This window comes from Rana temporaria, chromosome 8 (assembly GCF_905171775.1).
Source record: "Rana temporaria chromosome 8, aRanTem1.1, whole genome shotgun sequence".
In the NCBI taxonomy this organism is placed as follows: domain Eukaryota; kingdom Metazoa; phylum Chordata; class Amphibia; order Anura; family Ranidae; genus Rana; species Rana temporaria.
Window position 1 is genome coordinate 180603598 of NC_053496.1, and position 18693 is coordinate 180622290.

The 18693-nt window shown below is 42.2% G+C and overlaps 3 protein-coding genes and 1 long non-coding RNA gene across 4 annotated transcripts in view; all 4 read right to left on the reverse strand.

Annotated features, from left to right (window-relative positions):
- Positions 1-12609, reverse strand: part of LOC120910567 (zinc finger protein 850-like) — a gene marked incomplete at its 5' end in the record, with an annotated part of 44771 nt that extends 32162 nt beyond the window's left edge. Inside the window, 2 exons of the mRNA XM_040322325.1 lie at positions 7621-7770; positions 11803-12609. Coding sequence (XP_040178259.1) covers positions 7621-7770; positions 11803-12609 — 957 coding nt within the window. The remainder of the gene's footprint in view (positions 1-7620; positions 7771-11802) is intronic.
- LOC120910118 (zinc finger protein 585B-like) lies at positions 759-4231 on the reverse strand. The gene has a single exon (XM_040321990.1). The coding sequence runs from the start codon at positions 2774-2776 to the stop codon at positions 1397-1399; it is 1380 nt and encodes a 459-aa protein (XP_040177924.1). The 5' UTR covers positions 2777-4231; the 3' UTR covers positions 759-1396.
- LOC120910306 lies at positions 8186-11630 on the reverse strand. The gene is made up of 3 exons (XR_005741513.1): positions 10786-11630; positions 8311-8419; positions 8186-8223 (listed from the first exon to the last, which is right to left on the reverse strand). It is a non-coding gene; the product is annotated as an uncharacterized LOC120910306 (long non-coding RNA).
- Positions 12610-14986: 2377 nt separating the features above from the next.
- On the reverse strand, positions 14987-15937 carry LOC120910192 (gastrula zinc finger protein XlCGF71.1-like; the record flags this gene model as incomplete). Its single annotated transcript, XM_040322076.1, has 1 exon — positions 14987-15937. A coding segment is annotated over one exon (711 nt), but the record flags the coding sequence as incomplete, so codon positions are not given.
- Between the last annotated feature and the right edge of the window lie 2756 nt (positions 15938-18693).

Below are 18693 nucleotides of genomic sequence, written 5' to 3' on the forward strand. Positions count from 1 at the left end.
CCCTCTAAATTTTAATAGCACCGGTACTTGGAAGTAACCAGGCGCTACATTTATTATCACTCACAGATTATATTTTTAGCGAAAGAATAAAAAACAAAACAAATGAAAAACAGCATTTTAATATTTATAATCATGAAAAATAGACTGAGGCACAAAGTAATAAGCTTCGTAATTGTTTATTTTAACTGTTCAGTGTACAGAGTGGAGCCCAGATCTGAGTCCTCAGCCCTGACCAGCTGATCACAGCTTATGGAACTTTCACTTTCACTGCCGGAAGTTTCTATGACCAGAAATTAATGTTCTAGGAGAGAATATGTAGAACTTATCAGATCCAGTCTCTTCTGGAGCTTCCCAACTCATTTACACAACATTCTCTCCGGCAGAACTTGTACCCTTCTCCGACAGCTCTCCTCCCACCATCCACAATACATTCTCCGACAGCTCTCCTCCACCATCCACACTACATTCTCCGACAGCTCTCCTCCACCATCCACACTACATTCTCCGACAGCTCTCCTCCACCATCCACACTACATTCTCCGACAGCTCCCCTCCACCATCCACACTACATTCTCCGGCAGCTCCCCTCCACCATCCACACTACATTTTCCGACAGCTCTCCTCCACCATCCACGATAAAATTCTCTGACAGATCTCCTCCACCATCCACACTACATTCTCCGACAGCTCTCCTCCACCATCCACACTACATTCTCCGACAGCTCTCCTCCCACCTGATTGGAAAACTATTAAAATTTTGTCTAAAAAATTATTATTATTATTATTATTATTATTTCGAATTTGTTACGATTGGAATTCCGAAATTCGGATGAATTGAAAAATCATCCAAATTTATATTCAGAACAAAATGAACCGCACATGTCTAAGCCATCGTGCATTTGTCAAAAGAAGCAGCAGGCTGGTTATCTCTGATGTCTCTGACTTTTTTATTTATAAAACATTTCCTGCATCCTGAATGCAGTGAGGTCGCTCCACAGTGTGAATTCTCTGGTGTTTAACAAGGCCTCTTATCTGAGTGAAAAATTTCCCGCACTCTCAACATGAATAAGGACATGTATCAATTCTTTGGTGTCTAAGAAGGTTCTCGTTTTTGGTGAAAGTTTTTTCACACTCGGAGCATGAACAGGGACGCTCACCCGTGTGAATTTTCTGGTGTTTAACAAGTCCTTCTTTGTGAATAAAACATTTCCCGCACTTAGAACATGAGTAAAGACACTCACCTGGGTGAGTTCTCTGGTGTATAATAAGGTCTCTTTTACGAATTAAGAATTTCCCACACTCTAAAACATGGATAAGGACGCTCACCTGTGTGAATTCTCTTAAGTTCAAAAAGTAATCCTTCAAAAGCAAAAGATTTCCCGCACCCTGAACATAACTAAGGATGTTCACCCGTGTGACTTTTCTGGTGATTAAGGAGATTGTATTTTCTAGTAAAACATTTCCCACACTCTGAACATGAATAAGGGCGTTCCCCCGTGTGTATTCTCTGATGTCTAATAAGTTTTCCTTTTTCAAGGAAACATTTCCCGCACTCTGAACAAGGGAAAGGACGCTCACCTGTGTGAATTTTCTGGTGTACAATAAGTATTCCTTTTTCATGGAAGCTTTGGCCACACTCTGTACAAGGGAAAGGACGCTCACCTGTGTGAGTTCTCTTGTGTAAAGTAAGTTGCCTTTTGCGAATGAAAGATTTCCCGCACTCTAAACATAAATGAGGACGATCACCCGTGTGAATTCTCCGATGTCTACGAAGGTCATTATTTGCACTGAAAGATTTCCCACACTCTGAACATGAATAAGGACGTTCACCTGTGTGAGTTCTCTGGTGTAAAGTAAGTTGCCTTTTGAGAATGAAACATTTCCCGCACTCTAAACATAAATGAGGATTTTGACCTGTATGACTTCTCTGATGTCTACGAAGGTCATTCTTTGCAATGAAAGATTTTCCGCACTCTGAACACGAACAAGTGCGCACACCTGTGTGAATTCTCTGGTGATTATCAAGGCTTGATTTCTCAGTAAAACATTTCCCGCACTCTGAACATAAATAAGGGCGCTCACCTGTGTGTTTTTTATGGTGTCTAAGAAGTACGCTTTTCTTAATGAAAGATTTCTCGCACTCTGAACATGAGTAAGGACGATCACCCGTGTGTATTCGCTGGTGTGTAATAAGATTGTCTTTTCTAGTGAAATATTTGCCACACTCTAAACATAGATAAGGACGTTCACCTGTGTGAATTCTCTGATGTCTAAGAAGATCTTTGTTTACAGTGAAAGATTTCCCGCACTCTGAACATGACAATGAACGCTTTCCTGTGTGAAACCTCTTATGGCTTAAAGAAGATTTCTGAGGATTGGATGGATCTGTTGATCTGTCAGCACTGTGAGAACTTGGATGGACATCTGAAGTCAAAGTATGGGATTCATCAGAAGGTTCCTCAGGATTAGAAGGACCCAATGAGCTTAGATGGACATCTGAAGTCATAGTATGGGATTTATCAGAAGATTCCTCAAGATTAGAAGGACCCAATGAGCTTAGATGGACATCTGATGTCATAGTATGGGATTTATTAGAATGTTCCTCAGGATTAGAAGGACCCAATGAGCTTAGATGGACATCTGAAGTCATAGTATGGGATTTATCAGAAGGTTCCTCATGATTAGAAGGATCTGATGATCTAACCAACCAATCAGAGGTGACTTTGGGAGAATCTGCTGGAAAGCAATATTTAATAGAAGTCATATCTGTTCTCATACATCTTGTATTCAGAGGTCATAGATATGTGTGTAGCTTTCAAAACATTCCCAGAGATCTGGCATTGATTTAGGTGCAATTATAACAGAGAATTACAAAACACCCAAATCATACTAAGCATCGGTATTTATGCATTGATGACAAGGTTATGGTGAAGAATGGGACTTTCCACCTTCTAGTCTTCAAAAGCATAACAAGAATATACCATTCATATAGTAAATATATCAATCAATCAACTAGACCTGTGCATAAGGAATCATGACATAAAAAAATCACAATATTTCATACGCAAACAAAAATTGATCAGTGGTGGACTTTCCCCAGGGTCAGATGTCTATGTCTGTATGTGCTTTCAAAGTTTTAATGAAACATACTGCACTATTGCCTTGTCTTGTTTGCCCCATATATGAGACTTGCAGCGCGGTTACTCCCAATGTGCAATCGTTCTGCAGGTTACAAGAGAGGATGGAGAAAAGTAGCTGAGATTCTGCACTAGAGGCCCCTGAGGATGTCTTATTGGAAGAAACACGTAGGATGGAGTCTTAGCACTGATGTCACACCACTGTATCGGGTTTCGTGCAGCGACTGTTCATGTAAGTTACAAATGCTATCTATGGATGTTCTTATTCTCTTTTAAAGTTTTAATAAAGCATGCTGCGCTATAGTTTTGTCTTGTTTGCCACATATGTAAAACTTACGGCATGGTTGTTGCCATTATGCAATCCTTCTGCGGGCTACAAGAGAAGATGGAGAAACATGGCAGAAATTTAGAGCTAGAGGGCCCTGAGGAAGTCCTATTGGTCAAAAGCTGTAGGGTAGAGTCTTAGTGCAGATGTCAGACGGCTGTATCAGGTTTCACGCAGTGTCTTTTCATGTGAGTTACCAATAATGTTTATGAATGTTCGTATGCTCCTTTAAAGTTTTAATAAAACATACTGCACCATGTTCCTGTCTTGTTGGGGAATTATCTGCCCTTTGGAAGAAGGAATTTTTAGCCTAATGCATTTTGAAAAAACAAAATGTGTTTTTTTTCTACTCCTCTGGATCTACTTCCGCTTTGGATCCAATGTGCAATCGTTCTGCATGTTGCAAGAGAGGATGGAGAAACGTGGCAGAGATTCAGCACTAGAGGCCCCTAAGGACGTCCTATTGGACGAAACATGTAGGATAGAGTCTTAGTGCAGATGTCACACTGCTGTATCTGGTCCCATTCAGTGCGCTTTTAAAGTTTTAATGAAACATGTCTTGTCTTGTTGGGGAATTATCTGCCTTTTGGTATAAAGAAGGAATTCTTTTAACCTAATGAGTTATTTACAAACATTATGTGGCGTTTTGTTTCTCTTCTCCTTCTCTGCATCTACTTCCGCTTTGGATTTCTTTTTTTACTCAATGGATATATGGTATATTTCAAAAAAAGGGGGGGTTTTGGGACTTTAAATGAGATGCGTTTTCAAACAAACAGTAGTATAAGTAAAATAGTCAACGTTTATAACCAGGCTCAAACATACCACCCAAACAGCGAGCCAAATTCAACTGTCTAACTGTATATGTTAAAAGCAGAGATTGGTTGCACGCATTTGCAAGTACATGAGTAAGCTGCAGAGCCCGCGCCAAGGCTCTCTGCGATCTGCAGTCCTAACTAAACTTTTGAAGTCTCCTCAATGGAGGCATGTAAAGACTAATGGGTAGATGGAGGACAGGTGACTAGGGGTGTGTCCCCGCCTCCAGCTATGCTTGGTATTGTGGTGAAGAGCACTGGAAAAAAAACGCATAATAGTATAAGGGTATCAGCAAAACGCATCTCCATCCCTATATGGTACAAAGAAAACTAGGGTTGGGACTTTAAATGAGGCGTATGAAAAACACACGCCTCCATCCCTATTGGATACAAAAAAAGGGGGGTTTTTGGGACTTTAAATGAGATGCGTTTTCAAACAAACAGTAGTATAAGTAAAATAGTCAACGTTTATAACCAGGCTCATACATACCACCCAAACAGCGAGCCAAATTCAACTGTCTAACTGTATGGTATATTTCAATCCATGTAACATTTTAAATACATGCTTTATTCTTAGAGAGTGAAAAAAGGGGGAGATAATTGCGCTAAACTCTATTGTGCACTTGTGTCAAATTGTGACCAAATGTGTGCAATTAACGAGCAAATCTACACTGGAGGTGTAGAATTGTCCTATAGGACCAGGGGATCCAGTCACCTGTTCCCACTGGACACTGATAAATGTGAACCCAGTAGTCAATGATGCTGGGATGTGTCAATCTTAACTGCAATTTGACAAAATCAAGGGGCTGTGACTACCAGACCCTCTCAGGCAGTGACTATTTTAAGCCCAAAACAGTGCAGTGATGTACCATATATCTTAAATATTAATATTATAGAAATAATATACACAAAAATTCCAAAAGCCGTATTGGCAATGTTGGCTGAGATTAATCACAAAATTAATATTCTGTAGAAAAGTCCATACAGTCCAAATTTGGAAATTAGATAATTAATAAGTCCATATGGTTGTAAACACCCGTGAAATTCCAGAAACTGAAAACCAATTGTGAATCCACCACCAGTTGTGCAGGCTGCTTACCAGAACTTCAGGTCCTGCCGGACCACTATCAACTTATGTCTTAACCCAGGTTATTTATGGCAGTAGTGTATCCTCCACTTGCACCGAAGCCAAGCCGTATCCAGCGAAGGGTATAGAAAACAAGACAGAGCTCCACATGGCATAAAATCCGGGTGATTTATTTTAAAATAACATAATATGAATAACAACTCACATTTTGTAGATAAAAAAACAGCAATTGGCCTGTAACGCCGGCCGGACGTATGCAGGAACAACAGCCACTCGCTTGGAGAGATGAGGGGGATGGCGTCCACACGTCACTCACTCCACCCGGGTGGAGTGAGTGACGTGTGGACGCCATCCCCCTCATCTCTCCAAGCGAGTGGCTGTTGTTCCTGCATACGTCCGGCCGGCGTTACAGGCCAATTGCTGTTTTTTTATCTACAAAATGTGAGTTGTTATTCATATTATGTTATTTTAAAATAAATCACCCGGATTTTATGCCATGTGGAGCTCTGTCTTGTTTTCTATACCCTTCGCTGGATACGGCTTGGCTTCGGTGCAAGTGGAGGATACACTACTGCCATAAATAACCTGGGTTAAGACATAAGTTGATAGTGGTCCGGCAGGACCTGAAGTTCTGGTAAGCAGCCTGCACAACTGGTGGTGGATTCACAATTGGTTTTCAGTTTCTGGAATTTCACGGGTGTTTACAACCATATGGACTTATTAATTATCTAATTTCCAAATTTGGACTGTATGGACTTTTCTACAGAATATTAATTTTGTGATTAATCTCAGCCAACATTGCCAATACGGCTTTTGGAATTTTTGTGTATATTATTTCTATAATATTAATATTTAAGATATATGGTACATCACTGCACTGTTTTGGGCTTAAAATAGTCACTGCCTGAGAGGGTCTGGTAGTCACAGCCCCTTGATTTTGTCAAATTGCAGTTAAGATTGACACATCCCAGCATCATTGACTACTGGGTTCACATTTATCAGTGTCCAGTGGGAACAGGTGACTGGATCCCCTGGTCCTATAGGACAATTCTACACCTCCAGTGTAGATTTGCTCGTTAATTGCACACATTTGGTCACAATTTGACACAAGTGCACAATAGAGTTTAGCGCAATTATCTCCCCCTTTTTTCACTTGTTCATAATTTGCTTATACACAATTTAATTGCTGCTTATCAATCTCAACCTTTCATCTTAGCGCAGTTGTTCCCAAAAAAAATGTTTTCCTTTATTCTTAGAGAGGTGGAATTAAATAGCGAACTGTTTTTGCATTTATTGTTTTTGACTTACTTACTGTCCATATGTAGAGAAGATTCCTCCTGTTTACTTTTCAGAATCATCTCCTCCTCCTCCATAGACTGCTGATCTCCACTCACCAACCTCTCTTCTTCTTCTTTAATCTCAACTTTTATGCCTTTCAGTTCTTCGGTCTAAATTTAAAAGGTGATAAAATATAACGTCTGGAAACACTGCTGCCAATAATAAGAGATTACACAGAAGAATGTCCTCTTATAGATTTATTTTTGAGTTATTTTTCTCCAGTCCCATTTACCCGATCATTCTCTGTATAGTGGTGATCATCCTGTGTAGAAATCTGGGAATACAGAGGACAACCCTCCTCCATAGACTGCTGATCTCCACTCACCAACGTCTCTTCTTCTTCCTGTTTAATCTCAACTTTGATGTCTTTCAATTCATCACCCTAAACCCCGAAGATGATAGAATACATGAAAAAGGAACACGAGATTACATAGAAGAATGTCATCTCATACTGTAGCTTAGAATTCTGTTCTGGTTGCTCAGTCCCACCTACCTGATGATGGTGGGGGATGGTTTGACCTTTCTGTGTTGAATCCCGGGAATACAGAGGACGGGGACATCTCTCTGGTGGGAGAAATCGGTATACAGTGAAAGAACTCAAGCAGAGTTTGGGAAGTTTTGTTACAGTGAACTTTCTTCATTTAGTGTTTATGACTTACTTGTGTCGATATGTAGAGAGAATTCCTCCTGTTTACTTTTCATAATCATCTCCCTCTCCTCCATAGACTGCTGATCTCCACTCACCAACCTCTCTTCTTCTTCCTCTTTATGCTCAACTTTGATGTCTTTCCGTTCTTCATTCTAAATTCCAGAGGTGATTAAATATAACATCTGGAAACACTGCTGCCAATAATAAGAGATTACATAGAAGAATGTCCTCTTATAGAATTTGTTTTGAGTTTTTCACCCAGTCCCGTCTACCTGATCATTCTCTGTATAGTGGTGATCTTCCCATGTAGAATTCTGGGAATACAGAGGACAACCCTCCTTCATAGACGGCTGATCTCCATTCACCAACGTCTCTTCTTCTTCCTCTTTAACCTCAACCTTAATGCCTTTTAGTTTTGCACCCTAAACCCCAAAAGATGAAGGAAAACATTTGTAAAAAGGAGCAAGCGATTACATATAGGAATGTTACCCCATACCGCAAATATATTTTTAGGTCTACATGCTCAGTCCCACCTACCTGATCATGCTGGGGGATGGTGTGATCTTCTTGTGTAGGGTCCCGGTAATACAGAGGATGGGGACATCTCTCTGGTGGGTTCCCATTACTGGATCTATCTGTAGGAAACACACACACTGACTGAATAAATTGTTTCTATGTGTTTATCAGATGATGGGGGATCTAGGTGGAGCCTCCGTACTGCTCTCTCCTTTACGATAAAGTCTCCTCTTACCCGGTGATGTGAGGGGCGGCTGATTCTCCATCATGACGTCCTTGTAGAGATCCTTGTGTCCTTCTAAATACTCCCACTCCTCCATGGAGAAATTGACAGTGACATCCTGACACCTTATAGGAACCTGACACACACAATGATACAGTCACCATCCAGACACATTCCTTGTCTGTTACTTAATAATGTACCAGAATTCCCGGCACACGCTCACCTCTCCTGTCAGCGGATCAACAAACTCGTTGGCGACTTCTAGAACCTTCTTGCAACTGGTTACCTTTGTTGTCCGGCAGTGAGGAGGAGGCACTGTGATAGGTGATAATCTGAGAAGACAGCTGCTGGTTGTTAGGAATTATATGGACTGTACTGGGATGAATAATGTCTGCACAGAGTTTTTCCAGAGCTGACTCCTCAGACAGCTATTCATACTATTTTGAAGGCCTTGTTAAACTCTTATACATTCCTTGAAGTAAAGAAAGGCAACATACATGTCATTACCACAGGAGTTTTTATAGCCTTAGCTGAATGACAGCAGTTTTTCCAATGGTTTACAGCTTCAGTCTTGAACTAGTTAACCCTCCATTCCCTTCACTTATACAAGTGTCGCTAGTCCTGCAAAAAACATATTTACTTAATCCCTTATCAGTGAGAGGCTAGGTTACCCATGGGCGCTGCGTTCCCTGTAACAGCAGAACACAACACTATGGAAAGTATAGGTATTGCCGCTCCTAATTGTGCGTTGCGTGCCATATAGTGAAGCACATGAAAAGCATGCTTCTTCACGGTCACTTAACGTGTTCGTTTTACGGTTACGTGAGGCACTGCATACATTGGTCTTTATTCTTACAGTAGAGAAGTCATTAATTATAACTTTTTGTGAATTGGGACATTTAAACTTGCTTTTTTAATTCCAATCTAAATTTAGTAGGAGTCGGAGTCGGTGCATTGTTTGCCGACTCCGACTCCAGGTACCCCAAATCTCCTCCGACTCCACAGCACTGCAATATAGGCCTGGGGGCATCTGTGCTGTGATTGGTGTTTAGGATCACATGACAGAGACAGGACAACTGGTTATGATGAGAAACCATAGAGAACCAACAATCTTAAACTAACATTCTGTGAGGTACAGAACTGCAGCATCACTTCCATCAAATCACAAAAATCATCCCTTATTCAATGTAGTGTAGTTTCATTCCCTCTGTTGCTTTCATTAGAACTTGTACTGCAGTTCAGTCTTCTTCCTCCCCATATCCTGATCCAGAGACATGGGCCCAGATTCTCAAAGGGCTTACGACGGCGCAACGCCATGTACGCCGTCGTAAGTCCTAATCTGTGCCGTCGTATCTATGCGACTGATTCTTAGAATCAGTTACGCATATATATCCATTAGAGCCGACAGGCTGTAAGGCTCTTACGCCGTCGGATCTTAAATGCAAATTTTTTTTTGTCCGATAGGTGTTGCCTCCGTCGTTTTCCCCGTCGAGTATGCAAATTAGCTAGATACGCAAATTCCCGAACGTACGCGCGGCCGACGCAGTAAAGTTACGACGTTTACGTTAGGCTTGTCCCGGCGTAAAGTTGCCCCTGCTATATGAGGCGCAACCAATGTTAAGTATGGCCGTCGTTCCCGCTTTGAAATTTATAAATTTACGTCGTTTGCGTAAGTCATCCGTGAATGGGGCGTCGAAACCAATGACGTCCTTACGACGTCATTTGGAGCAATGCACCCTGGGATATTTTACGGACGGCGCATGCACAGTACGTTCGGCGCGGGAACGCGCTTAATTTAAATGCTACACACCCCCTACCCGCCTAATTTGAATTAGGCGGGCTTGCGCCGGGTGATTTACGCTACGCCGCCGCAACTTTACAGGCAAGTTCTTTGTGAATAAAGCACTTGCCTGAAAAACTTGCGGCGGTGTAACGTAAATGAGATACGTTACGCCCGCCCTAAGTTACGCCATTCTACGAGAATCTGGGCCATGGTGTCCATTATCTCACAGTGATAAGAGCCAACAACCCCAGAGACAGCTTTATGGAGGATGGATAAATGGCTCTATATTTAGGATGTATCTGGTCTATAAACCAGAGGCTCTGGATGGACAGTTGGATAAATGGTTCTATATTTAGGATGTATCTGGTCTATAAACCAGAGGCTCTGGATGGACAGTTGGATAAATGGCTCTATATTTAGGATGTATCTGGTCTATAAACCAGAGGCTCTGGATGGACAGTTGGATAAATGGCTCTATATTTAGGATGTAACAGGTCTATAAACCAGAGGCTCTGGATGGACAGTTGGATAAGTGACTCTATATTTAGGATGTATCTGGTATATAAACCAGAGGCTCTGGATGGACAGTTGGATAAGTGACTCTATATTTAGGATGTATCTGGTATATAAACCAGAGGCTCTGGATGGACAGTTGGATAAGTGACTCTATATTTAGGATGTATCTGGTATATAAACCAGAGGCTCTGGATGTACAGTTGGATACATGGTTCTATATTTAGGATGTATCTGGTCTATAAACCAGAGGCTCTGTACAGTTAGCTAAATAGTTCTATACATTCTGAATTATCTGTTTTATAAACCATAAAAGATGTCACAGTGACTATGGAGGAAGAGGACGGACATGACGGGGGGGGGGGGTTTACTGGGAGTAAATATAAAATAATATCTTATTACCTCCTCTGCAGCCAGTTCCAGCAATGTCTTCTCTCTACTTCCTTTCAACTATTTCTTCCCAGGAACTCCCTATTTATACTCCTATATAACTTCCTGTCTGTATCTTACATCACTTCCTGTGTTTATCCTACATCACTTCCTGTCTGTGTGTTCCAAGTTAGATCGCCACCTTGTTGTGAATATAAATACTGCAGTCTACGATACATTTAATCATTTTCTGTGGCTTGAGCTCCATTCTTCTATTATTCATGATTATACGTAGATTATATCACAGATAAAATCCAGCCAATTAAAAAAAAAAAATTACAACGATTTTTGCTTAGGCTTTAATATTTATAAATGTAAAACTAAATCATGAAAACCAAAGTGAAAATTGAAATAAAGTATATAAAGCTCAATTCCAACCGTTTTAATACATGTGGAGGGATCTTTATTTTAGCCATGTGACTGGCATTTTCAATGGGGGCAGCTGTCCTTAAAGTAAGCCAGCTCTGGGTAGGAAACAAGAAGGGGGAAGAGAAGGAAGCGTCAGCTCAGTGCAGAGTTTTAGCAATCCATTTATTAGTAGGTTAAAAATGCACTTGCACAATGCAAGTGAGTATCCAGCTGGATGGAGGGTCAGTCCATCGATGTGGCACCATCCGCTCCATAGACGTCCTGTGGCCACCAGGATTTGAAACCAGCGTGGAACGGATGTGAAAGTGACGTCATCGGATGTACAGGATCAAATAGATAATACACGCAATAGAGGCTACGCCTTTGGAGTTACTGCTCCTTCATCCATGTCTTTGGTGATCTCTGATCTCCTTATAAACTGTTTCTTACATGATGAAGATCAGCGATGGAGTATATCTGAGGTGTATATCAGGGTGTGCTTCTTCCCCACATGTCCAGCAACATTCATATACAAGACATTTCCCACACTCAAGGGACTAATACACTTCGAAGGGTTGTGTGGGCCCCCTGATGTATAGGAAGACAGGACTTCAGTGAGGAACATTTCCCTCACTCAGGACAGGGAAGTGGGTTCTCCCCCGTGTGCAATCTCTGATGTCTGTAAAGATTGGACTTTACTGAAAAACATTTCCTGCATTCAGAACAGGAAAACGGTTTCTCCCTCAGGTGAGTACTTTGATGGTTGACAAGATCTAATTTCTTTTCAAAACATTTCCCGCACTCAAAACAGCAAAGTGGCTCCTCCCCTGTGTGAGATCTCTGATGTCTGTAAAGATGGGACTTCACTGAATAACGTTTCCCGCACTCAGAACAGCAATGCGGCTTGTCACCTGTGTGCAACCTCTGATGTCTGTAAAGAGAGGACTTGTCAGAAAAACATTTCCCGCACTCAGGACAGGAATAGGGCTTTTCCCCTGTGTGAGACCTCAGATGTGCGACAAGATGTGATTTTACTACAAAACATTTCCCACACTCAGAACAGGAATACGGTTTCTCTCCTGTGTGAGACCTTTGATGTTTGCCAAGATTTGATATATTTACGAAACATTTCCCGCACTCAGAACAAAAATACGGCTTCTCCCCTGTGTGACACCGTTGATGTTTGACAAGTTCTGATTTATTTACAAAACATTTTACGCATTCAGGGCAGGAATGTGGCTTGACTCCTGTGTGCAATCTCTGATGGCTGTTGAGATGAAATTTCTTTGAAAAACATTTCCCGCACTCAGGACAGGAAAACGGCTTCTCACCCGTGTGAGATATTTGATGTATGGAAAGTATAGACTTGCTTGAAAAACATTTCCCGCACTCAGTACAGGAAAACCTCTTATCTGTTGAAAGGATGACACCGTCCCTCACAGTCTGAGGTTCCTCAGGATAAGAGGAATACGATGGTCCGGCACCGTCCCTCACAGTGTGAGGTTCCTCAGGATAAGAGGAATACGATGGTCTGGCACCGTCCCGCACAGTCTGAGTTTTCTGAGGATAAGAGGAATACGATGGTCTGGCACCGTCCCTCACAGTATGAGGTTCCTCAGGATAAGAGGAATACGATGGTCCGGCACCGTCCCGCACAGTCTGAGGTTCCTCAGGATAAGAGGAATACGATGGTCCGGCACCGTCCCTCACAGTCTGAGGTTCCTCAGGATAAGAGGAATATGATGGTCCGGCACTGTCCCGCACAGTCTGAGGTTCCTCAGGATAAGAGGAATACAATGGTCCATCTACACTGTGTGGTGCCGGATGGACATTTAAGGTAGTCAGGTTTTCTCCTGGACTATACTGTGTGATGTTCTCATCTTCTACTTTACAGTCTGGAGACAAAGTGAGACAATCCTCTGAGGTTTTCCTCATCTCCCGTCCATCTACCAAAATAGAAATACAAAGATTATTACTAGACATGAGCAGATTGGTTCCCCTAAACCAGGGCTCCACCCACATCAGGCAGCTTTGTTTCTGAGGGTCTTACAATTCCCCCCTCAGGGTATCTATATCCTGGTGTGCTACCCTTGTGAATTGTGAGAATTGTATTTGTAATTGTCTGCATTTGTATGTTCCAGCTCCAGAATTGAGGACTGACCTGCTGTCAGGGTCTTCACCTCACATTCGAGGGACCAGAGTCATTAGGGAGGAGCTAAGAGGACCTGTCGCTGTGCCTGTTCCCCCACAACAGAGAGAGGGGATAGACTAGCTCCCAAGCCTGGTAGAGTTGCCTTCATAGACTGGGTTGAGAGAGAGAATTGCTGCATCTTCAGGGTCGGAGCTCAGAGACTGCATCCTGTATAAATATCTGAACAGAAGATTGCAGCGCACACATACAAAAATTTAATTTAGATCCTACAATGCTATTTAAAACACCTGAACATATTCAGCAAATAAGCAAAAATACGGGGATTTGGTCACACCATATGACCATATGGTGCTAAATCCCACTATTACGTCAAAGTACTCCATTATCAGTGGGTCCTACACTATTCATAGAATTAAAGATCCTGCTTCTCAACCATGGGAGAAATACACTTCTCTTTATGTGAGGACTAAAAGAACCTATTACACAGGTGGATACTAAATTAGGGGTAATGGCGGGGGATTGGGTGCTCCAGCCCAAGGGATCTGGTCAGGACCCATACAATAGACAAACAAAGACTTGGGGGGCACACTCTAAAAAAGGTACTTTGAAGCAGAAGTGGGCTTAAGCACCATATGGCCATATGGTGTGACTAAATCCCCATATTTTTGCTTATTTACTGAATATGTTCAGGTGGTTTAAATAGCCTTGAAGGATTTAAATGCAATTTTTGTATGTGTGCGTTGTAATCTTCTGTTCTGTTTGTATGGTCTTGTAGCTGCACCATCTTTAATGTAATGCATTTTTAGGGTGTGCCCCCCCCCCCCCCCCAAGTCTTTGTTTGTCTACTTTATAAATATCTGGGACCTCATTTCTGGGAGCTGCTGACCACCAAGACATTGGGACCTGATTAGTCCATTTAAGAGCTATGGGCTGAAGAGACATTTTGATGTTGCTTCCGCCCTGCAATGGTATGGAGCCGGGTAGGGGCCATCTTCCCTTCACTCTGCTCCATGCCAACCAAGGGAGCACACGCGATCTCCTCCAGCAGCTCCGGTAAGAGGCGGGAGGGGAAGGCCTTCTCCCGCTAACCGGTAAAAGTGATCTTATGGCGAATCCGCCGCTGAAACCACTTTTATCTGAAAGCGGAGCGCCCCCTTAAAAAGTGGATACCGGGGTTATGGCAGCTAGCTGCTGCCATGCCAACTATATTCCACTTCAAAGTGCCACCGTATAATGACGGCAGGCGGTCCGTAAGTGGTTAAAGTACACACCACAAACTTTACTCAGACAATTAAAGGTAATGACTCCAATTTTATTTTTCTTACTTGCGCCTCATATAGCAGGGGTAACTTTACGCCGGAAAAACGCCTTACGTAAACGGAGTAGCTTACTGCGACGGGCGCAAGTACGTTCGTGAATCGGCGTATCTAGCTCATTTACATATTCGACGCGGAAATCAACGGAAGCGCCCCTAGCAGCCAGCGTAAATATGCACCCAAGATACGACGGCGTAGGAGACTTACATCGGTCGTATCTTGGCAAAATTCAGGCGTATCTTGTTTCCTGAATACAGCGCATAGATACGAAGGCGCATCCTTGAACTTACGCCGCGTATCAACAGATACGTCGGCGTAAGTTGTCTGTGAATCTGGCCCAATGACTCTACGCACAAGAGGAGGTCAACACATGTTCGGTTTATTCAAGGTAAATCCCAAGCTTATTCACAATTGAAAACAATAGGAGGTAGACCGTTTGAAACTGGTCTGAACAAGAGTGAAAATCACACGATGCCAGTAGTGTTTACAAGTTTCTGCTGATAAGGTATGTATGTGCAAACACAATCGTATGACTAGGAGTCATGCATAGTTAGATGGGAAATAGAGAAACATACAGCATAAAAACATCATTAACCCTTCAGTCACCTGTGTGCAACTTCTGATGTCTGTAAAAAGAGGACTTGTCTGAAAAACATTTCCCGCACTCAGGACAGGAATAGGGCTTTTCCCCTGTGTGAGACCTCAGATGTGTGACAAGATGTGATTTTACTACAAAACATTTCCCACACTCAGGACAGCAATGCGGCTTCTCACCTGTGTGCAACCTCTGATGTCTGTAAAGAGAGGACTTGTCTGGAAAATATTTCTCACACTCAGGACAGGAATACGGCTTTTCCCCCGTGTGAGACCTCAGATGTGCGACAAGATGTGATTTTACTACAAAACATTTCCCACACTCAGAACAGGAATATGGTTTCTCTCCTGTGTGAGACCTTTGATGTTTTCCAAGATTTGATACATGTACAAAACATTTTCCGCACTCAGCACAGGAATACGGCTTCTCCCCTGTGTGACACCGTTGATGTTTGACAAGTTCTGATTTATTTACAAAACATTTTCCGCATTCAGTGCAGGAATGCAGCTTGACTCCCGTGTGCAATCTCTGATGGCCGTTGAGATGAAATTTCTTTGAAAAACATTTCCCACATTCAAGACAGTAAAAGGGCTTCTCACCTGTGTGAGATATCTGATGTATGGAAAGTATAGACTTGCTTGAAAAACATTTCCCACACTCAGTACAGGAAAACCTCTTATCTGTTGGAAGGACGACACCGTCCCTCACAGTCTGAGGTTCCTCAGGAAAAGAGGAATACGATGGTCCGGCACCGTCCCGCACAGTCTGAGGTTCCTCAGGAAAAGAGGAATACGATGGTCCGGCACCGTCCCGCACAGTCTGAGGTTCCTCAGCATAAGAGGAATACGATGGTCCGGCACCGTCCCGCACAGTCTGATGTTCCTCAGGATAAGAGGAATACGATGGTCCGGCACCGTCCCTCACAATCTGAGGTTCCTCAGGATAAGAGGAATACGATGGTCCATCTACACTGTGTGGTGTCGGATGGACATTTGAGGTAGTCGGGTTTTCTCCTGGACTATACTGTGTGATGTCCTCATCTTCTACTTTACAGTCTGGAGACAAAGTGAGACAATCCTCTGAGGTTTTCCTCATCTCCCGTCCATCTACTAAAATAAAAATACAAAGATTATTACTAGACATGAGCAGATTGGTTCCCCTAAACCAGGACTCCGCCCACATCAGGCAGCTTTGTTTCTGAGGATCTTACAATTCCCCCTCAAGGTAACTAGTATATGGGTCCTCTGATCTCCTACCAATTCAATCCTTTCCTATATTTTTTTGGGTAGAGCTACACTGCCTTATCCCGTTTGCATCATTAGGTAGATGGGGTGGAATTTAGGTTATTAACCAATGAGAAATCTCCTCTATAGGAGTGACAGTGAGGGGATTATAGGAGGAGTGTCCCGTCCGACTCTATCACTCATTGCCATCTTGCCAACACAAGAAGTCCTGCACTTCCTTATTTAGTCATGAATAACAACGGGTCTGAGCCCCACCAGAGGTCAGAGAGTGAGGAGGGGGAGAACAACCAAGACGAAGATTGGACTGATCCCGAAGACCACCATCATTGGGTTATTGATTCCTCCATCATTATCACTTTCTGTTTAAGTTTCCAAAGTTTGAGAATGTTATCACCATGTAAAAGTCTGTGCGCCAATCAAATCCTCAGATATAAGATGTCCAGCTGATAGAAAATGGGTGTAACAAAAAAAATATATTATGTTTATATATAGCAGTGTGTAGAGAGGAGAGAGAAAAGAAGTCAGGACTATGTAATGTATACCATATTGTATAAGATACAACAGTTAGGACTATATAGTATCAGGAGTATGTAATGTACAACATAGAGTATATAGTTGATGTGTCAGGATTATGTACTTTACAACATGGAGTATATAGTGAAGGCATTAGGACTACGTAAAGTGCAATATAAATTATATAGTGAATGTATTTACTATTAATGACCCACCTGTGCTGATCTCTGTAGGAGTGTCCTCCTCTATAAATATCCCCGTTATTCCATCCTCCTCCATAGACTGCTGATCATCCCTCACATACGTCTCTTCTTCTGCTTTCACCTCAACTTTTATATCTATCAGATCTTCACCCTAAACCAAGAGAAGGATAGAAACTTAAAATGTTATATTATGACATCACATATAAAAAAGATCCACACATCGTCTCACAATCCATGTCCCAGATGTTCCGTTCAACCAACCTTGTAATGGTGGGGGATGGTGTGATCTTCCTGTGTGGAATCCCAGGAATACAGAGGACCTCCCCCTCCCATAGACTGCTGATCTCCACTCATCGATATCTCTTCTTCTTCTTCTTTGATCTCAGCTTTGATGTCTTTCAGTTCCTCATTCTAAAGCCCCAAAGATGACAGAATATATGTGTAAAAAGGAACAAGAGCTTACATAAAGGAACGTCCTATTAGAATTATGTTCTAGTTGCTCAGTCCCACCTACCTGATGATGGTGAGGGACGGTGTGACCTTCCTGTGTGGAATCCCGGGAATACAGAGGACGGGGACATCTCTCTGGTGGGTTCCCATTACTGGATCCATCTGTAGGAAACACACACACTGACTGAATACATTGTTTCTATGTGTTTATCAGATGATGGGGGATGTAGGTGGACCCTCCGTACTGCTCTCCCCTTTACAATAAAGTCTCCTCTTACCCGGTGATGTGAGGGGCGGCTGATTCTCCATCATGACGTCCTTGTAGAGATCCTTGTGTCCTTCTAAATACTCCCACTCCTCCATGGAGAAATAGACAGTATCATCGTGACACCTTATAGGAACCTGACACACACACAATGATAAGTCACCATCCAGACACACCCCTTGTCTGTTACTGGCTAATGTCCCAGAATGGAGGAAACGGACGGGGGAGGGGGGGGTTGGTTACTGGGTGTAAATATAAAATACTATCTTATTACCTTCTCTGCTGCCAGTTCCAGCAATGTCTCCTCTTTACTTCCCTTCAATTTCTCTTTTTCCGAGAACTCATAATTGATATTCTTATATCACTTCCTGTCTGTAACCTACATCACTTCCTGTCTATGTGTTCCATGAGAGATCGCCACCTTGTGGTGAATATAAATACTGCAGTCTACGATACATTTAATTGCTGCTGCTGCCTTGGGCTCCATTACTCTAATATAATACATCCAAGGATACACATGTAGGGGTTGTCTAAGCTAAAATCCAGACAATTTTTTGCTTAGGTTTTAATATTTACAAATGTAAAACTAAATCATCAAAACCAAAATGAAAATTGAAATTCAATTCTTCAAGCTCAATTGCAACAGTTTTAATACATGTTGAAAGATCTTTATTTTAGTCATATGACTGGAATTGTCAAATCTCAGGCTTAAATGAAAATAACTGTCACTTTTTTTTTTTTTTTTTAATAAAAGGTCTATATCCTGGCGTTCTAGCCTTGTGAATTGAGCCCATT

Bases quoted from the DNA above. Each gene is read 5' to 3' on its own strand.
- LOC120910118 (XM_040321990.1), bottom strand. From the start codon at position 2,776: ATGAGAACAGATATGACTTCTATTAAATATTGCTTTCCAGCAGATTCT.